The sequence below is a fragment of the Prionailurus viverrinus genome, chromosome F2 (genome assembly GCF_022837055.1).
Source record: "Prionailurus viverrinus isolate Anna chromosome F2, UM_Priviv_1.0, whole genome shotgun sequence".
Lineage (NCBI taxonomy): Eukaryota > Metazoa > Chordata > Mammalia > Carnivora > Felidae > Prionailurus > Prionailurus viverrinus.
Window position 1 is genome coordinate 32,752,975 of NC_062578.1, and position 22,312 is coordinate 32,775,286.

The following is a 22,312-nucleotide window of genomic DNA, read 5'->3' on the forward strand; positions in this document are numbered from 1 at the left end:
TCATACAGATGCTAGGAAATGGTGCTGCCATTTGAACCAAGCCCTCTTAATTTCAGATTCTATGATCTTAGTATTCTGTTATTGCCTCCATATCTATAATTTAATTCATGGAAGATTAGATTTTTCCACATTTTATTTTTGTCATTAATTATTACAAAGTTTCTAGTTCAAATTAGTGTTTTCTAAAACACTAATAATCAAAGGTTACTAGATTTTTTCAGGTTTGAAAGTATAATTAGCTAAATGAAACAATAGTTATTCTTAGGAAAAGGAAGCGCCGTATTTAGTTTTTCTAAATCTCATTAGAATTAAAAATGGCTTTGAACTGGGTGTTGTATGGAAACCAATTTAACAATAAATATCATATTAAAAAATAATAATAAAATAAAATGGCTTTGAAATTTAAGTAAAATAATGTTAGGTCACGGTAGAGTAATTCCAGTTACTTTGTATTTTATCCAAAAATATGGTTTAAATGATTCAACAGACAAAAAAAAATCTGCATTTATAGGATACCCTACACTGTGTGTGGCCTTTAAATATATTACTTGAGCTAGAATACATGTAAAATTTAACCTGGTTGAAATATGATTTTTAGATTGAATCCTTTCAGCTTAAATCAATCTACTCTTTAAATTTTTAGGTTATCAGATATGTTTCTTTCTTTTGAAGGTAACAAAGGTAGTATAAGTTTCTACATCTGAAACCTGTCACAAGGCAGAGTTCAATTTAACAAAAAAATTGTATATACTTATGTAATCAGAGAAAAGCTGTCATCTAGCTGATATTTATCTGGAAATCACTATGCTTTGAAAAATGTGTCTAGAACATACCATAGAACTAAGGTTTTTTGTTTTTGTTTTTGTTTTTGTTTTCATTTTGCTGGTATATTAATAATGGTGGAGTTTGCACTGTTGTCCGCTGCTTCTATTCTGCATTTTCCTGCCCTGTCTCTTTTACTTAAACAAAAGCATTCCAGAATTACTAGGATACTATCCTCAAAGCCTATTTATCCGTCAGATCTAGAAATAGAATTGAGTGTAAGAAAAATTCTGTTCTGATTTATTCTTATTGACTACAGGTTCACAAAATTGAATTCATAATACTCAGTTTGTGAGACACAGGCATCATTGGTCCATATGTGTTCCATCTTATTCTAAAAGTAATTATTTAATTATCAGATAGCAAAATCTAACAATGGATTCTTCAGGTATGCAGTTCTATAATGAACCAACATTTAGAAATTGTGGTTGGGTGAGATAAACTAATAGGCTTCCAGTCTAAAATTCAGGCTGTGGCATCTGGTTAGTATCTTGCAATTAGGAGGAAATAAAAAGGTCTGCCTAAGTACAAAGTATATTAGTTTACTGCCATCAAAGATGGATTGTCCGGTCTCATTAAACATAGGTTTCTGTTTGCCCCTTTTGTTGCTCTGTGACACGGGAGATAAGCTCGAGTGACTTTACAGCCAACAGTGGTTTATTTTACCGTAACTTCAATGGCAGGGCGCGGTGCATATTTGGCACAAAGAAGGTCTTACCTTGTATTTGTAGAGGTGAGCTCTAGCCAATAACTTTAGATACTATTGTAGACAATTACAAGCAGTTTGTTTGAAAGTATATTTCACATAGTAATTGTTAGGTCTTGATGATGGTGTATTTCACAATTAGCTAAGAGAATTGTAGGCTTTTGCTCTGGCCAGCCTTGTGTACAATGCTAACCCTTTCTGAAGAAGGAAAATTAAGGACATATTTCACCAGTTGATACCTGGCAGTAGATTAATGACTGGCATTTCTAGGACTATGCGTCAAAGAATTTAAATAAACACTTGTTAGCTTGATGCATTGGAGTCAATGTGCTCTTGTCGCTATCATCGTAAAGGGAAATGATTCAGAAAAAAAATTAATGGAAGGCATGTTAGACACATGAAAAGGTCTTACAGTGCTTCAGAAACACTATTTTTTAAGATTATTATCCTTTAGAATAGAATTCTAATACCACGTGATGTTCAAGTTCACATACCTTGAGAACAAAATAACGTCCTCTAATTCATGAGCAATGTTAAACACTTTTCCAGGTGCTTGAGACCCTCACTACAATAATAATGATTGAGGGGCACCTGGGTGGCTCAGTCGGTTAAGTGTCCAACTTCGGCTCAGGTCATGATCTCATGGTTCATGAGTTCCAGCCCTGCATCGGACTCTGTGCTGACAGCTGGAAATCTGGAGCCTTCTTCAGATTCTGTGTCTCCCTCTCTATCCACTCCTCCCAGTCTCATGCTCTTCTCTCTCTCCTTCAAAAATAAATAAACATTTAAAAAATTAAAAAAATGGTTGAATTAATCTAATAGTTTATGTTATTATGCATCACAAAGAGGAGTGATGTATAATGTAAGAGCTGAAGTAAGTGTTAGCTGGCCTGGGACTTAACCCTTTGGTATATGATTATTATCACTGGACGTTTTAGCCTTTCTCCATAAACAACAACAATAGTACAAATCCCATCCATGTTATGGTGTTATTATAAGAATCAATAAGATAATAATAGTTAAGCATTAACTATTCAAAGTGAGCTTTGAATTGCTATATAAATATACAAAATATAACTTAAATACAAAATCTTGAAAGGAACTATAGTGTGACAGATGTGTTGATGATTAACATTCATTAATTTGTACTGTATACTAAGTACTGTACAAATAGTCTATATTTTTAAAGCTGAATTTTTTGAAGTTTTTCTTGTGATTGGATTTTATCCCATAAAAAGTATAAGTCATTCTATTCATAGGAAATCAAGAATCCAAATAAATTAAGCATTTGCCTTAGATCATGACTCTTAGGCTACTGCTACTCCTATTATAACAGGCTGATGATGATTATAAAAATTATAATAATAAAGGAGTTCAAATAAATCTTTTCAACTTGGTAGATATGTTTTGTAGGATTTAAGGATTACTTATAACCAGATTTTTTAAGTAGGATAAATATCCATGAACATGTAAATGAACATGATAATGACTATATTTCTTAAATAACTAAATTTGGGATTCCAAAAATAATTTTCACTTACAACTTGCTTGCCTTACTTGTAGAAGAAATACACATACCGTGTTGATTACATGTATATTGTATCATAAAAGGTGTTCAGTTAGAGAAAGAAAAAACTTTAAAAACAATATAATGTGTTGAATGCTACAGTTTAAAGAGGTACAAGGTTTATCTGCCTGGATGGAAACATCTTTTGATGTATGGATCACTAGGGTTGATGTTAGTACTTCAGTGTATTGCTTCAAAGGAGAGGATCTTTTCAGAATGAGAAGGAACAGCCTTAGTTAGATTAAGCACATTTGGGTTGCTCTGATTCTTTGTCTAATCCTCCAGTATTGAAATTTTGAAATGTGTTGTGCAACTGCATAAGAAATAATAGCATGATGGAATGGATCAAGACAGACATTGGTCTGAATCCAGATCCCATTATTGCATAGTCGTGTCCCCTTGGACAGGTTAGCCTCTGTGTGCATAATTTTCCTGGTCTGTAGAATGTGGATAAAGCTGCCTTGCTTGCTCTATAGTTCAGTGATAACTTATGAACCATCTAGGAAAGCATCTGATAAATGTTGGAGCCCACCAAAGGGCAGCTGTTAATAACCTAACCCAATGGAGAACTGGCAGGGGATTGAGTCTAGCTAAAATCTTGATAGTTCCCTTGTTTGTTTTGTTTTATTTTGTTTTGTACTTAGCTGCTCTTTCTTTTCCTCTTCTTGGTTATCAGGAGTCTACAACGTTTTCATACTTCTGGTTGTTGGTGTGTCTTAGCTTTGAACCTGGCCTCTCACTGTCATTTCTCTGCTTAGAGGTTATAATTTCTGACTAATTCTCCCAATTTAGATTATGTCTTTTCCTTGTTTATCACACTGTTTACATGTGCAAAGCAAAGCATATTTAAGCCCTGACATTTTAAAAATATCCCTATTTTAAGATTTTAAGACACATGTAATGACTGTAGACATTAAGGATTAATTTTTTCCATTGCCTTTTAGAGGAAGTAACTTACCAGCCAGAAGACAGTATTTAACAATAGGTGAGTGTCTATCAGAGATGTAGCTGCTGATACTCAACCATGGTTTGTAATCTTAGTGCACAAACTCATGATTTGGGGATATTTCCTGAGCACTCATCTTTGAGATTTTATATCAGGAAGTGTAATATCTTGTTACATTTAAGCAAGATTTCAATTGCTTTATTTTTTTAAATTATGCATATATTCTATAATTAACTTTCTTGTTGATAATCATAATAATACAGACTCATTTTCTGATAAAACATGAAATATGGAAGAAACTTCATATTTATGAAAAGTTGCCTAATATGAACTCTTTCTTTCAAGATAAGAAACACCAATATGTGACACTCACTTAGGTTTTCTGACTCACTTTAGCTTTACAAAGTAAAGAAGTACAATGCTTCTTCTGCAAATAAAAGCATACTTAGGAATATTCTCTCATTGAAGAGTGATAAGAATTATTAATGAGTTAAGATCTTTTGAATGTTACATTTAGTTTGATCTCCAATTTTTTTTTTACAATAGGCTCCACCCCCAGCATGGAGCCCAATGTGGGGCTTAAACCCTCTACCCTGAGATCAAGACCTGAGCTGACATCGAGAGCCACCCAGGTGCCCCTGATCTCCAGTGTTTCTAAAATTTAAGATTACACATCAGTTTTGTCTCAGTCTAAGGATAGGCATTATGTACCCTCGGCCCACATTCTTAGCAAGTTTTGTGTGATGTGTGGATCGTGGCCTACAGATGTGGGTCACCCCAGAAAGAGACAGGGTTTTGCAGTTGCTAGTATCATTATAAATGAGGAATTACATTGGAGAGCCCTTAGAGTTCTGGCAGATGGTTCTCTAAAAGTGGCTGTTAATATGTAAAGTGTTTTATGGGAACTTAGAGATAATAAGATAACACTACAAATAATGCCTGCTGAATATGCAATAGGTAAGAAAATATCAGCACCCTTTTAAAAATCATTTTGGCTTCTCGACTCTCAAACCCATAAAACCTACTTATGTAGTTATAATACCTATGTTTTTCTGTATAAATCTTTGCAAAGCTGAGGTCATTACTGTTTGTTTTTATGACCCTAAGTGATATTCAATTTTATTCTACCAAATAAACTACACAGCTATCAAGTAAACAATAGCTACACAGTGATAGCTATTATTTCTGACTATACTTTAGTAAAAACAACCTTTCTTTTTATACAATGGAGAGAACCACTCCCCATTCAATTTTAAAAATAGCTCTTCTTTCCTGTTTGAATCTGTTGTGTATCGTGGATGCTAAAATGTTTTTGTACAGAGAAATGTCTTTATATGCCATTTAAAAATAATGAGATCCATTCCAAATATGGAATCTCATGTCCCTTAATTCAGTAGTGGGCACATTGCTTTCAAAACTGTTCACAAAAATTGTGAGGATGCTTAAAAATATATACCATTAATAATAGTAAAAAGTATTTCTTACAAATCTTTGATTCTCAGAATTGTGACTCTTCTTTAGAGAAATATGATAATTCCTTCCAGTGTATATTTCAACCTGTTTGATTTACATATATATTTAATTTGCATAGGCCTTTTTATTTGATTTAGATGGTGGGTCATGCCAGAAAGGTTATGAATATATAGTTGCAAATATTTATTTATTTATTTATTTATTTATTTATTTATTTATTTATTCTACACATGCAAAGATAGTGATTGTACATCATGTATGTACAGAGATGGTGTATATATATATATATATATATATATATATATATATCCAGGATGGAATAAATTTTCAGATGTCAAAGAAGGGAAAAAAAACATATTTTTCCCCCATGAGATATGATAGAACCTTTTACATATGTTAACCTTTCAGATTTTCTCCTTCATTGAAATCTCTGGCTGCTTCTGTCAGGAATTTTGACCCTCAATAAAATTCATCATGTAATCATTGAAAACAATGGATTTACCAATTACTACTGTTTTATAAAATTATCTCAAAATTATTTTTAAAAAATCTAATTGTTGTTTACCAGTTGGGGAGTTGGAGGAGTAGTGTTGATGTAGATGTATGTTTAATTCAAACTAATAATATCAGTAAGAAACAGAAAAAATAGTAGACATTTATCCCCCATTCATTCATTTCTAAATATTAATTTATAAATTTAAATGAAATCAACAAGAGTTAAACACTTGTGTTCAAAGCCCTGAGCTAAAGTATGTAAAACAGTGTTAAAACGTATACACACACACACACACACACACACACACACACACACACACACTTATATTAACATAATATACATCATCCTTGCATTTAGTTTAGTAAGAAAATAAAAGCTGCGTGAGAGGATAGTTACAGGCCATAAGTAGTTCACTTTGTTTCTATGTATTTTTCACTAAAATTCTGTATAAAATCAAATGAACAAGTTTATCCCTCCTTGCAAGGTTTTGTATAACTCACTAACCAGAGATTTAAATATCTTAAATGAAATGATAGCCTGAAAAAGCTATTTTGTTGCTTATATTTTGAACCTACATGATCTCTCAGCAATATAGTTTGAAGTATTTTAAATAATAATATGTTCTGAGAAAAAATCTGTATGTGAAATTTGCTTTGAAGTCTTCAGTGACCACTCTATTGAACCCAAATTCACGTCAAGCCACGGTTAAGGGTCTCTTGAATGTGAAGCAGCGATAAAAGATACTAACTACAAGACAAAGACTGTATAAAGAGAAGACTCAGCACTGTTTTCTACTTTTCATGTATAAGCTTCCCTGGGTATCCAGTCCCCAGGAGGATATCTGACTATAGATCATCTCCCTATTCAGGCTGGAATTCTCCCCAGCTGCAGATCCAATTTTCATTTTGTTCTGAGAGGCATACGTCCTGTCACGTTGGTATAGAATAGGCATTTGTAAATCATAAACCATTGCTATCAGTATATGCGTGCAGTCTACAATATGAATTTTAATTTCTATCTGTCTCATCAGCTTGGAAGCTAATACGAGCCCGATATATCATATTTCTGAATAAATGCTTCGGTCTGTGTAGGATTGCTCAGTCTCTCAGTCTCTGATCTTCCCGGAATATTACCCCCACAGACTATCTCATTGTTTTTAGCAGAAATTATAAGAATTATTTGTAGCGGTATCTCAGAAATGTCTAACAAATGTTTAAATAGAGCCCTTGCCAACACTGAATGTTGTTACCTCAGTACATGAAATGCATGTTATAGATGAGGAAGGTTAGAGGCAGGTAATCATCCTTGTTCCTCTGCAAGCTGTTGTAGGTTTCACTTGCAAAAGCAAACACTCAAAGAGAGGATGGATGGAACATGAAAATCATTTCTGAAAGTATATGTATAGACCACACCCCCAGACCTTCTGTGATATCCTATTATGTATATGCTTTTATATTCTACGACTAGGTCATAATACTAAAGGCAAGGTACATGTAGAGTCACAGTTGCTCCATGGGTGTAAGATAAATATCAACCAAGGCTGTGATGTGTCACTTGTTAATTAAAACTTCTTCAGGATGCTGATTCACAAGAACCTCTTTGGAGAACACGTGCTAATTCCAAAATTACAGTGATCTCAGATACACTATTATTAGAAGCTGTGTCATATCTGTGTCATATATCCAGAGGTCCCTGCAAAAGCACTTTGGGAAAGACCTGGTGGAAAGCAGTAGAAACCAGAGTCCAAATTCAGCTCCAGATAAGTTATCAGTTAGAAAACTAAGCATCACAGAGGTTATATTGGTTTCTTTCATCTAGAAAGAGGCAGAGCTGGCTACTTTTCATGGGATGAAACCCACTCACAAGGTAAACTTTGAAAAAGTTTGTTTTAACTCCAGTGTAGTTAACATATAGTGTTACATTAGTTTCAGGTGTACAAGATAGTGACGCAACAATTCTATACAATACTCAGTGTTCATTGTGAAAAGTGTACTCTTAATCGGCTTTTAAAAATGTTATAGATCATTTGTACAGTACAATATAGAACTTGTCTAATAACTGTTAATGATCCTTGTGGAATAAATCCCAACACCGGCATTCTTAAAAATGAAAGTAGTTTTCTTCCCTGAGTCTGACAATTTATGCTAATTATGCTGTTTTACAACCTAATAGAAAGTCTGTGTGAAGACTAAAAATGTCTGGGGAATTAAGCCACTTAAGTGGCATAGTTATCTCATATCTACAGTTACCCTCTCCTTGCTATTATTTGTGGCATAAGATCTTAACAAAGCTTAACTTTCACTAAGTTTATAAACAGGTGATAATTAATAATTACCCTATAGCTTCTATTCAGAAAGGGCATCCATAACTTTTAACTTCCACATTCCTGGTATTTTCTAATGTTATGTGAAGAGTCTGCCTTATGTAGCTGTGGGTGGGAGACAATTGGAACATTTTGTGTATTGTCACAGACTATTGCATCAATAGGGACAGGATTTATTCCACCAAAGAGAAATTATGCTCTGAATCAGTTATTTGCAATACATGGATTGCTAGATGCTATCATTTATGATGCTGCATCTGCATTCATAGCAGTTGAGTTTAAGGAATTTGTAAACAGGAACTTTATCTGATCTAGACATACAGTAGGCATTTTCACTCTATCATTTTTATTGTTACTTAATACAGCTCAAAACATTCAAGTTTGTGGAGGGCAGTTCACCATTGCACCTCTGTAGGGCATTTATTTGTTATTTCAAGAGAGCACAGAAATGTCAGGGGATTGGTTGTGGGATTTAAAACCTTTTACTCTAGGGCTGGTCTTCCAAAGCCACATCAATAATGATTGAAAGTTGTTCATCTCTGCAGGCAGTTTAGTAGCCTACATGAAATCACTTAGTGGTCTGAATTTAACTCCTGAGGGAACTGTCATGATTGACAGTTTGAACAAAGAGGACAAGAGTGGAATGGACCTGTTAACTAGGAGTGAGTGAATTTCTCCTGTGGGCATGACAGTGTTTATCTCCTGCAATTTAGCTTTAAGTGACCTGAGAGTTCAAAATGGAGAAAGATGTTTTATTCAGTGGAGGAATATGGGGGACAGAGCAGAGTTGCGTTCCAGTGACTACACAAGAACAATCCTCTGTTTCTTCATTTCTGTCTTGATATAATGCATCGATTATAAGTGAATATTATGACGCTTTCACTTTGTCCATATTTACATTTTTAGATTTTATTAATGTCAACTATATCATACCATTTATAATAGTGTGACTTCAGAAGGAGGTGAATATGAAGGTATATGCATTCTACTCTATTTTATATTTTTTCAGGGAAACTGTATGAGGAAAAATTTACCAGAACCATCTCTGGGCATTCCTAAGAGACTGTGTTACCTGGCATTCTTAATATAATTCTTAACATAAATCACGGACAAAGTCTTAGCAGTTTGTGGCTATTCATTTCTGTATAGCATGAATAGTTACAGTGATTATCAGTCTTTTCAATATAGAACTCTTGGGTACTATTGTGATTGGTGTCTTCCTTGTGTAAATTGGAACTCTTTTCTGGAAATACTCCAGATCCCAGAGGAAATGAAGGAAAAAGAAACAACCCTCTCCTAACTACTGTAAGTGAGTGAACATTTAATAAGCACTTAACCAATGACTGGTATATAATAAGTTCTACGTGCATGTAAATATAGAGTAGCGTACATGTTGCATAACTGCTTTTGAAATAGTTTTAATAATTTATAGACCATCTTTTAAAATTCAAACTATCTTAAATGGAACCTCTTTTAGAATGTTTACAACAGGCATTAAAAAATAAGGGGTATGTGATGAATGAAGTGACACTGATTATTTGTTCCATACTTTATTCTGACTTCATGGTCCCAGCCCGCTAAGGGGTCTTTTCAAATAGGCCATGGTTTCTACATGGATGTTGTTGACCAGTCAGAAACCAAGGTAATGGTGCTACGTATCCCTCATATCACAAAGGTCCTGTCCCAGACTGACTTACTTTCCTTAGTCAAGTAGAAAGAGGCTAATTATTGTTATTTTGACTTCTCTATGTAACTCAAAGCAATCTTCTGCCTAGGTCATGTTGACCAGTGGAGTTATCTTAAAAGTATGATTACAGTCAGTATCTTAGGCAACTTGTGGGACTGAAGGTTCTGTTTTGCAGAGGAGAAAGCTTTTAAGAACATTGCATGCAATAAATTTCATAGATTTATATCAATTTGTTCATATTGTAGAGGTTATGAGTATACTTCAGGATAACTCCATGAAGTGAATACTTTTGAGTTATATCACCATGTGGTTTTATCTCTTTAAATCTTGGTTTCAGTTTAAAGCTGATAGTTAATTTTATTTGTAAAAACTCATTGGAATATTATACATTGAATGTAGGGATCTGACAAATAGACAATGCTTACATGATTCCTGAAATAATAGATGCAACACCAGTCACAATGTCTCTAATGGCTCAAAGAAAGTTTGTTCCATTTCATGAAAACTCCAAACACAAGTAGATTCTTACCCTTGGGTAATGTGAACTTCTATGGACTAAATTATGTCCCCTCAAAATTCATATGGTTGAAACCCTAACCCCTTATGTGATGGTACTTGATGATGGGGTGTCTGGGAAGTAAATAGCTTTAGGTGAGGTCATGAAGGTAGGGCTCCCATGATGCGATCAGTATCCTTATAAGAAAACAAAGAGAGGCCAGAGCTTGCTCTCTCTCTACCATGTGAAGACACAGCAAGAAGGTAGCCTTCTGCAAACCAGGAAGAGATCTCCTACCAGGAACTGAACCAGTTGGCTTGGACTCTCGCCTTTACAACTGTGAAAAATAACCTGCTCTATAAACCACCCATACTAGGGGATTTTGTTAATAGCAGCCCGAGTTGATTAATGCATGAAGAAAGAAGGGAATTGTACTGATTATCTGTTCCTTGCTTTACTTCTTGATACTTGGCCTGGCCTGACCAGTGCTCTTTCAGATTGATCATGATTTACACATGGATGTGTCTGACCTCTCATGAACTAAGGTGATGGTTTCTTTTTTTTAATTATTATTATTTTTTTATTAATATGAAATTTATTGTCAAATTGGTTTCCATACAGCACCCAGTGCTCATCCCAGCAGGTGCCCTCCTCAATACCCATCACCCACCGTCCCCTCCCTCCCACCCCCCATCAACCCTCAGTTTGTTTTCAGTTTTTAAGAGTCTCTTATGGTTTGGCTCCCTCCCTCTCTAACCTTTTTTTTTCTTCCTCTCCCCCATGGTCTTCTGTTAAGTTTCTCAGGGTCTACATAGGAGTGAAAACATATGGGATCTTTCTCTGTATGACTTATTTCACTTAGCATAACACTCTCCAATTCCATCCATGTTGCTACCTAAGGCCATATTTCATTCTTTCTCATCTCCACATAGTATTCCATTGCATTTATAAACCACAATTTCTTTATCCATTCATCAGTTGATGGACATTTAGGCTCTTTCCATAATTTGGCTATTGTTGAAAGTACTGCTATAAACATTGGGGTACAAGTGCCCACTCCTGGATCCCTTGGGTAAATTCCTAGCAGTGTTATTGCTGGGTCTTAGGGTAGATCTATTTTTAATTTTTTGAGGAACCTCCACAGTTTTCCAGAGTGGCTGCACCAGTTTGCATTCCCACCAGCAGTGCAAAAGGGTTCCCGTTTCTCCACATCCTTGCCAGCATCTGTAGTCTCCTGATTCGTTCATTTTAGCCACTCTGACTGTCGCGAGGTGGTATCTCAGTGTGGTTTTGATTTGTATTTCCCTGGTGGTTTCTTTAGACCATAACCCTCTGCTAAATAATGGTTGGATCTATAGCACCTCATTAAATGCTTCACAAGAGATGGCTTAACAATTACTATTACTCCTTATTTATAAATTTCAATCATTTATTCATTTGTATTTTCCAAAATGATTTTAATTCAGTTTAACACAGAACTTGATTAATATTTCCATTTCTTAACTAAGTTTGAAATGTTGACTCAATAATATCCTTTGATTTCTAATTTATAGTTAAAATCACCAACGTAAAATAATAACTTTTTTGTAGCTACAATTGTTACATTATTTATACCTATATATTTATTTTTTTTTTGTTTTCAACTCAACCACTTAATCTCCAGATTAAAAATATTTATTTCTTAGTAGTTAATGGTTCTATTCAAATATAATCACTGCTATTAAGATATTTTAGCTAACATTGTTTGCTTTATAAAATTAATGCAATTCTTATTTTTATAGTAATTTTATTTTTCTATTGCTTACAATAATTTCATTAAATTTTAATGTTTTGCCTGGAACTGTGGAATGGAATACTATCATTTGCTTCATTTTAAAGCCTTTCTATATCCCATTAAATAGCATTTTCAAACCATTTTTATTCCTAAAATACCTCCTATTAATCAACTTTCTGTGAAATTTATCGTATCACCTTTATTATCAGTGAGTTCTTATTGAAATCAAAGTCTTTTATATGTTTACATTTTTTTTACACACAAACTAGTAGTTAAAAGGGAAAAGGAAAACTGGGTTTCTTGGTTCTTAGAGGGCACTACTGCCACAATATTATACACAGTGTCTGAGGCACATAGTTTTAAAAAAGCATAAAGAGGGGCGCCTGGGTGGCGCAGTCGGTTAAGCGTCCGACTTCAGCCAGGTCACGATCTCGCGGTCCGTGAGTTTGAGCCCCGCGTCGGGCTCTGGGCTGATGGCTCAGAGCCTGGAACCTGCTTCCGATTCTGTGTCTCCCTCTCTCTCTGCCCCTCCCCCGTTCATGCTCTGTCTCTCTCTGTCCCAAAAAATAAATAAATGTTGAAAAAAAAATTAAAAAAAAAAAGCATAAAGAATACTTGATGTGAATATAATTAATATTTTCAAAACTTAATGAATAGAAAATTTCACCTTTGCACTGAATGTTACTCGTAGTTGTAACAACTGAATTGTAATACTAGATAGAAGGGCTGCTGAAGGATACAATATTTTAATAGTGTTTTTAATTTCTTTATATTCAATAGTTAAATTTTTAATAAATATTGAACAGTACTAAACATTAATATATTAAAATATAATACGTAGACTTAATGAAATGTGAATTTAACAAAGGAAATCAGAGTGATTTTATTATATCTTTAAATAATAATGGCTTTGTGTGGTGATATCCTTGGGAAGCTCCAAACGCTAATTCATTTTTTTCTGAGTACAAGAGAATTATGCTATTTCTGTTATTAGTGCCAGTCTAGCTAAGCTCTTAAACTTCATTTCAGAGATGAGAATATCCCTCTCTTATATATTTAGCTTATGGTCTGATTGCCCATTTTTCCTATTCAACCTAATGAATCAGAAAATATTTTGAATGTAGTACTTAGGGAAGAGCTAGAAGGCATCAACATTGCTTTGAGTGAGTTAAAACAGCCAGTAACAGGTAGGAGTAGAAAGGTGTTTAACCTTTCTAGAAAATAGCTGAGGATTTACAAGTAAAGTTTTTTCTTTCCTATTTGACCAAGGAATTTTAGTATTTGCAATGTATCTTTATTAAATTTCTCAAAGTGTTCATCTGAGATATATTTGTGATCTGAAAAAATTGGAAACAAGCTAAATGCTCATCAAGAGAATGAAGGGGGCATTTGGGTGGCTCAGCTGATTAAGTGTCCGACTGTGGCTCAGGTCATAATTACAGGTTTCCTGAGTTTGAGTCCCGCAGTGGGCTCTCTGCTGTCAGCACAGAGCCAGCTTCTGATCCTCTGTCCCGCTCCTTCTCTGCCCCTCCCCTCCTGGTTCTCTCTCTTTCTCTCTCGAAATAAATAAATAAACTTAATAAAGAAAGAGAAAGAGAATGAAGAAAATGATGGTATAGATTATTACTATGTGATTGTTTAAGTTATATCCAATAAAATTATTTAACAGTGTAATAAAATGGGTATTGAAATAAGTAATGAACTTTGTATGCAGATTTGATGTGTTTTTTTTTTTCTTCGTAATTTACAACTCTTTTTCTCCTAAGTACTGGAAAGAAATGACAAAGAAAATACAACAAAAATTTAACAGTAAATATCTTCAGGTTGGAAGGGTTTTTTTTCTTTTTTTTCTTTCACATGGATATACAGTAAAGCCTTAAGTGAGCATAATTCATTCTGGAAACATGGACTTGTATACCAAAGTGAATTTCAAGAACCATTGGCTCAGTTGTGATCATGTGACATTCAGCATCACATACTACTCATATTGCAAGACTTCACTCATTTGCCAAGTTAAAATTCATTAGAAATGTTTGTTTGTCTTGAAGAACATTCAGAGATCAAGATACTCACAATCCAAGGTTTTACTGTATTTTCCTTCAAGTGTACATGTTCCCAAAATATTTTCTTTTAAAAGGAAACGTGCCCTTGGGGGGCACCTGGGTGGTTCAGTTGGTTGAGTGTCCAACTCTGGCTCAGGTCATGATGTGGTGGTTGGTGAGTTTGAGCCCCACATGAGGCTTCCTGCTGTCAGCAGGGAGCCCGCTTCAGATCCTGTATCCCCTTCTGTCTCTGACCCTCCCCCACTCATGTTCTCTCAAAAATAAACAAAACATTTTTTTAAAAAGTCACCTTTAGGGGCGCCTGGGTGGCTCAGTCGGTTAAGCGTCCGACTTCGGCTCAGGTCATGATTTCACGGTCCATGAGTTCGAGCCCCGCATCGGGCTCTGGGCTGATGGCTCAGAGCCTGGAACCTGCTTCAGATTCTGTCTCCCTCTCTCTGACCCTCCCCCGTTCATGCTCTGTCTCTGTCTCAAAAATAAAATAAACGTTAAAAAAAAATTTTAAAGTCACCTTTAGATTCTTTCAGGAAGTACTTTGAGATTTAAGAATCAAATATTCGTGGGGCACCTGGGAGGCTCAGTCGGTTTGGCATCCGACTTGGGCTCATGTCCTGATCTGGCAGTTCTCGAGTTCAAGCCCCGTGTCCGACTCTGTGCTGACAGCTCAGAGCCTGGAGCCTGCTTCAGATCTATGTCTCCCTTTCTCTCTGCCCCCCGCCCCCGACTTGCACTCTGTCTCTCTCTGTCTCTCAAAAAGAAATAAATATTTAAAAAAGTTAAAAAATATTTGAATATTCATATGATTATGACATTTATCTTTATGAATGGTAGAGATATCACCACGTATGCTTGATTGTCCTGTGGCAAGTGGATATCTGAAGATATTTCACAAGACAGTGTTTTTGAAGTTTTATGAATTCCACTGAAGGATTGTCACTGCCCTGGTAGACATAAATTATACCTTCCTAAGTTATGGATGGTTTTCTAAAGAATAAATTCAGACTTTTGGGGGGGGACATTCTTTTGATTTATTCATCTAAGAAGAGATGTTTAAATACATTAGTTTATTTCAATTCAGTTTTTTCCCTTTATGTAGTCATAAATCTAAGCAGTTTTATACCAACTTTTTTTAAAATTTTTTTTTCAATGTTTATTTATTTTTGGGACACAGAGAGACAGAGCATGAACGGGGGAGGGACAGAGAGAGAGGGAGACACAGAATCGGAAACAGGCTCCAGGATCCGAGCCATCAGCCCAGAGCCTGACGCGGGGCTCGAACTCACGGACCGCGAGATCATGACCTGGCTGAAGTCGGACGCTTAACCGACTGCGCCACCCAGGCGCCCCTATACCAACTTTTTAAATGGAGAAATATTCAAGTACATTTAAATGAGTTAAAAATATTTGGAAAATAATTGTCTTCTTGTGCATGCTAAGAAATTAGCTATGCTCTTTGAATTTTGTAATATCCTCTAATGATGAATTCAAATATCTTCTTTTTTAAAAGTTTATTCCAACTCATGAACCGGGAGAAGTCAGATTCTTAACCAACTGAGCCACGTAGGTGCCCCAAATATCTTCTGATTCAAGTCTTCTCTAGTCTTTTTTTTTCCAGAAATTACAACTTTAGTTTGTAAACCTTGCAGCATTTGCAAGGTTGTAACCTTATATTATAGAACTTATTTGAGTACTAGTTCTAGATTGTAGCAGATTATAACATTTAGGGCATGATATTTTTTTCTTACTCATTTTTGTATCCCTTTCATCTTTTCCCAGGTTCTTGAATATAGTATTATTAATATTGTTAGCTGCCTTTCTTGAATACCTGGGTATTTCTTGTTGAACTTGTTATTTTTTTTCTTCATTCTTTGTTCAATAGGAATATCTGAATAAATCTAAAATTTAAATTGGAAATTCAGGACCATGAAATCAAGAGGAGGATAGAATTTATTGTCCTGTTAATCTTGTCTGCTCCAAATTTTTTTTCTCTAAAATAAACTTTAATGTTGTCTTTAATTCATAATTAATGTATCTTTTTTAGATCCAAGGGTAAAAATCTTCTTCAAATATAAGTAAAAGGCTTTAAGTACTCTAAACACATTCTTTATGATTTTATAGAGCATTCACCATCTTAGTGTGATATTTCCAGAAAGAAAATATTACTCTTATGTTAGTCTTCTTATGGCAACTGTTTGAATTTTTGCTTGTTCTTCTTCTGAAATATATCTAATACCATCATATTTTTTGTAAGTTTCTGGGACCAAAATACCTCCATAATACATAAATAAAACAAATTATTTCTGATTTTTGTTGACTCTATATTTTTGAAAGACCAGAGTCCTGTTAGCCTTTTTTGGTATGGAAACCCACTAAAATACTGCTTTAATTTTAACTAAATAAAATTAAAAATTTGGTACTTCAATCTCATTGGCAACATTTTAAGTCCTCAAAAGTTGCAGAGTTATTCACTATCCTTTTGGATAGTGCAGGTATAGAATGTTTCCATCTTTACAGAAAGTTCTGTGGGGCAGCAGTGATTTATAGTTTATTACACAGTAGCCCTTCATAAACACTTAACAGTAGCTCCATTCAAACTTCTAGCTTAAAAATGAAGAGACAAGTTCTATATTTAATTTCATTTTCACCAAAAAAATCATTTTTCTCTTGTTATTTCTTTTGTAGCTATAACATCTCCTATTGTTTTCCTGTTTTTTTTTCTTACAATGTAAGCATTTTTCCAGTGCCTCAGAGCTCCCTGATTTTTTCTCTTTATCAGTGGTTTTCAATAATTTGATTTGATGTGTCTGGGTGTGGTTTTCTTTCTTTGTGTTTATTCTGATTGGAGTCAGCGAGATTCTTGAATCTGTGGGATCATATACTTTTCATCAAATTTGGAAGATTTTTGGCTATTATTCTTTTGCACATTTTTACCCCTGTGAGACTCCAAGTATATTATATTAAATAGCTCGATAGCATCATATGACTCGCTGAGGCCCTTATTTTCTCAATGTTTTATCTCTATAACACGCTTTGGATGTTCACTATTTCTACAACTTCAAATTCACAAATCCGTTCTTCTGCAGATTCTTATCACCTGTAATATCCACTAAGTGTGTTTGTGTGTGTGTGTGTATATGTATACATACATTATTTATTTTAGATATAATCTTCATCTTTAGACATTCCCCTTGATTCTTTTTTTTTATATCGCTAATTTGTCTCCTAGTTATGGGTCATATTTTCTGATTTGTGAGATATCTAGAAATGTTTGATTGGATGCTGAAGATTTTGTATTTTATGTTGAATGCATCTGAGTTTTATTTTTTAAAGAAGTATTACACGTTGCTCTGGTAGACATTTAAATTGTTTTTGGTTTATTTTGAACATCTTAAGATTGTTTTTAAGTTTTATTAGGGTGGTCCCAGAGTACTATTCACTGTAGGGATCATTTATCCCCATCACTAAGGCCTAGCCCTTATGATGTCTAAACTTAATGCTCCAGGGGCCAGTTTGGACACTCCACCGTTGCTGGTAGAAACTGCAATGATACTCATACTTTTATGGGTCTGGAAATTCACAGCCTCCAATAACTTTTAACCAACCTCATAGACACTCACCTTTTGCATGCATATTCTAGGAACCAGCATAGATTTAAAGGATCCCTAAGCCTATTTCTGGAGTTATCTGTCTTAGCTCTCTTCTTTCTAGAAACCTGCCTCAAAAATTCCTGCCTCCTCAGACTCCCTGAACTCTGATTTCTATTGCCTCAACCCAGTGAGATAGCTGTCTGTGTTTTCAATTGCACACACATGCACACATACACATGTATCTCAGCAACGATGACCTAAAATATGTTTCTTTTCTCTGAGATGTCATGGACCCTGCAGTAACTGTGGTTTAATGTCCAAAAACAGTTTGTTTCATCTATATTAGCTTGGTTTTAGAGTCAGGAGTTAGAATCGGGAAGGTTAATTTATAATCTCCTGTTATTACATTATGTCTGAAAGTGGAAGTCCTTCTTCAACTGATTGAAGATTCATGTAATGAAGAAGTACAGCTAAATATTACACTATGAACGAAGACTTGATTTTGCAGAGAATGTTGAAATGTTAATATACAGCACAGTGACAAAGCTGTATCATTTTATATACTGCTAGAAACAGACAAGTAATGTTTGTGTGAGAAAACAGACACATACAGATTTTAAGGTGATGAAGAGTCCGTAGGTAGAATTACACAATTGGCAATTTGGAGTTGCGGTTTCGAGAGTCATTTACATAGAGTAAAAGGACAGAGTCAGAGAGAGCATGCGGATATTTATGGTGAGAAGTCGAGTACAGCTATGCCGTCATCTTCAATTTGACCACTGGGCTCTGTCAGCCATGGGTCTGACCTAATCCCACAGTTCTTGAGTTTGCATCTTAACCAGCTTGTCCCTTGTCAGGAAATAAAACATCAACCATAGTAATTGTTTTTACTTGAAAGTAACTGATATTGCTAAAAGTATTGATCACATAAGAGCAAAAAGAAAATAATAGTATTGCTATGGATTGCATTATTGATGTTGGCTTAGAGTGGTAAGAAAGATAACAACCTATCGATTCTGAAGCCCCCAAAATGGATATTTAGTTTGTTTTTCCTTCTCAAGGTTATTAAAATACACTAAATTATATGAGAAAGCTAAACATTTATTTAAAATATATATGTACACCTTAATTTTTCTTTTTAAAAATTGATTCTCAAAGCGTTTGTCTTGAGGTATGTAACAGCTCATATTGCAAAATGGAAAAAAAATCATCAGCTTTCCTTTCTTTCAACCCTAACCTTGAATAATTCATAAAGCAACCACTTAAATCTAGCTAAACTGAAACAAAACAAGGCAGCAGCAATATAATCTTTGTTTTTAATGATGCCATACTCTTTTTATGTGAATAAATAAATGTTTATGAACTCAACCTTGATTTTAAAGAGATATATACAACATTGACTGCCCAATATTTAGTAAAATTTTAATAATCCAAGATAATTAACAACTTAATTTGAAGCATTTTATGTTATTTGGTTGCTCTTGATCTCAGAAGTAACTGGCTTAAATGCAAAGTCAGTTTTCAGACATATTCAATTACATACCTTTAAGACTTCTACCATTTTAATGCTCAACTTAAAATGTCATTTGAAATTATAAAAAAATAAGATGGACTTATTAATTGTTTTTATAGCTATAAGTTTTTAAAAGAAATTACTCCTATAAAAATATATCACTGATAAAAGGTATTAATAAGCTAATATTTAACGATGATCATCAGTATCCGAGATTGTATCCTTGTTGAAATTTTATTTTTACCACACTGACTTTTTAAAAATGTTAGTCACTTTAGAAGAAGATGCTTATCCGGAAAAGAAAGGAAGGGAGGGAGGGAGGATAGGAAGGAGAGAGGAAGGAAGGAAAGAGGTGCTTAACAAATATTGTTGAATAAATGAATGAATGAATAAATGTTTAAAACCTTAAAAAAATAAATCTGTGAGTGCTGGAATGCTTAGAAATAAAAGTTTAATTGAGTTTAATTAAGCACAATTAAATACTCTGCCAAGCTCAGAAAACAATTTTAGAAATACTGGCAGTCCTTAGGCAACATAGGAACCGTTAGTTTAATGAATTAAAAATGAGTTTGAGAATACAAATTTCAACACAGATACCCAGTCCACTAATTTGCTGATCATTGATAAAAACTAGCCACATGTGCTGCCTTCTTTTGTTGTTGTTGTTGTTGTTTAAAGCAACATATGATATTGGTTCAGTTAGAGAGAATTACGGAATTAACTCTGGTTAAATCCCTTACTTCTATAGTCATGTTTTTCTTATGTTAAAAGTTTAAATTAATTTTTAAACCCTTTTTCTCTTCTACAGCATTTAGTGCAAAGAATTGTTAGTTTCTGATAGAAGGGTTCTGATAATGAAATAGCCAATATATGTACCTTTCACAGAAAATGTAGAACTAAAAATGCATGTTCTCAGCAATAAAAGGCGGATTCTTCCTCAAACTTGCTTCTAAAAAAGTGAGAGACTTAAAATAAAAATGACAAACGGTTTAGTCATTATTCAGTCCTGAATTTGGAATAAATAAGTCAGGAATTTATTTATGACTGTATGCTAAGAGTTAATAGTGTTTTCTTACTGCATTTTATAATGCAATGTTCACTTTTTATATTACTAAATTTTCTTCTCAAGAAGACCAGTAATAATTAGGGATCTGAGGTTACCTGGTACACTATTGAAAAATTGTTAAAAACCAGTAGTATCCATTCAATCTAATTATTTTCCTCTTGATTGTTTTTGTTTGTTTGTTTAAGGATTAAAACAAGGTGAGCCAACCATGACTGGCAAAACACAGACCAGCAATGTCACCAATAAGAATGACCCCAAGTCCATCAACTCCCGTGTTTTCATCGGCAATCTAAATACAGCCATTGTCAAGAAAGTTGACATTGAAGCCATATTCTCAAAGTACGGAAAAATAGTTGGATGCTCAGTTCACAAAGGTTACGCGTTCGTACAGTACATGAGTGAGCGGCATGCGAGAGCTGCAGTGGCTGGAGAAAATGCCAGGATCATCGCCGGCCAGCCACTTGGTAAGTCACGCTCACTTATGGTTCTCACATTAGTGCTCCAGTCTTTGCACATATCTGCCTATTTTTAGTTTTACTATTAAGCCAGCCCTGCCATAGTGTCTACCTCCTATTTAACCAATTATAATGTTTGCATATTTGTAATTTACATTACTTTCTTGTTTTCGTATTGTTTTACATGGTTCTTATTTTCTCTACAAAATATGATCAGTTCTGCTTTGCAGTACTTGTTGCCCCCACCAAGCCTAACAGGGCCAGGGAAATAAAAAATATGCATCATGTGTAACTTTATTTGACTTGAAATGGTTTCCATCTTCCAGGAAACACTATGCTAAGGTAAAGTAACTCTGCTTTGTAGCCTTTGCTCTGAGGGCTAACATTTTCCTAATTTCCTGTTTTTATTGTTAGAGGAGTAGCAATAGAAAATAGCAAACAGAAGTCAATCTTGAGAACTGGGAAAGGAATATAAGCCAGTCTTTCTTATGTACTATGGAATCCTGTACATCATGCCTGTTCAATCATGTGTAATAATCAGATATTTGTCTAAAGTCCAAGGAATACTACAGTTTTTTTTTTCCAAAGGAAAGAATACAGTCTGAAGTAAAATGCAAATATTTAGGAGGAACTATATTGTAGTAAATATGCAGATTAAAAAATAAAAATTACACAATCTATTTTTCTACATGAGGAAAAAGCAGAATTAATACATCAGTGATCCCTTAGTGTATGTTTCTTACCCTGTCCAGATTCATATTTTAAATTGATTGAACAACATCTTCTCTCAGCTTTATATGCCCAGAACAAAACTCATGATTGTTCACACCCTTAACTTCCTTCATTCCCAGGCTTCTCCATCAAGAGAAATGGAACCTTCACTTAATCCAATTTTGCAGACAAAAACTGAGGTGTCAGCTCTGATTCCTCTATCCTCCCCCTACTCCAGATATAACGCATCATCATGTTTCATGCCTTTGATGTATCCCAAACCCAGTTGCCTTTTAGATGGGTACTGATAGCCATCCATTCAGGCCACCATTATATCTCACCTGGACTACTGAAGTAACCACCTAACAGTCTGCCTCTTTCCACTCTGGTCAGTGTCCCTTTAAAATGTACATGTGATGATACTCTTAAAACCCTAATGCTTTTCCATCTTACCCAGGGTAAGATTTATATTCTTTACTCTACCTCCAATGCCTCACATCTTTAACTTCATCTCCTCCTCTCTGCCTTCTTGTACCACATCAGTAATGCTGATCTTGATATGCCCCAAATGTTCCAAGATTGTTCCTGCCTCAGAGGCTTTGGAATTACTATTCCTTCTGCTCAAAA

General features: G+C 34.6%; 1 protein-coding gene across 19 annotated transcripts in view; it reads left to right on the forward strand.

Moving 5' to 3' along the window:
• The window catches only part of RALYL (RALY RNA binding protein like), a 711,896-nt gene that overhangs the window by 299,550 nt on the left and 390,034 nt on the right, over positions 1 to 22,312 (forward strand). For 13 of the 19 annotated variants that reach the window (XM_047842032.1, XM_047842035.1, XM_047842023.1 and 10 more), the window contains one exon: positions 20,705 to 20,983. In XM_047842032.1, coding sequence (XP_047697988.1) covers positions 20,728 to 20,983 — 256 coding nt within the window. In that variant the 5' untranslated portion in view covers positions 20,705 to 20,727. Of the gene's footprint in view, positions 1 to 4,039; positions 4,081 to 4,614; positions 4,674 to 20,704; positions 20,984 to 22,312 lie in introns of those variants that run through there. The other 6 variants (XR_007148511.1, XM_047842021.1, XM_047842018.1 and 3 more) reach the window with 2 other exon arrangements.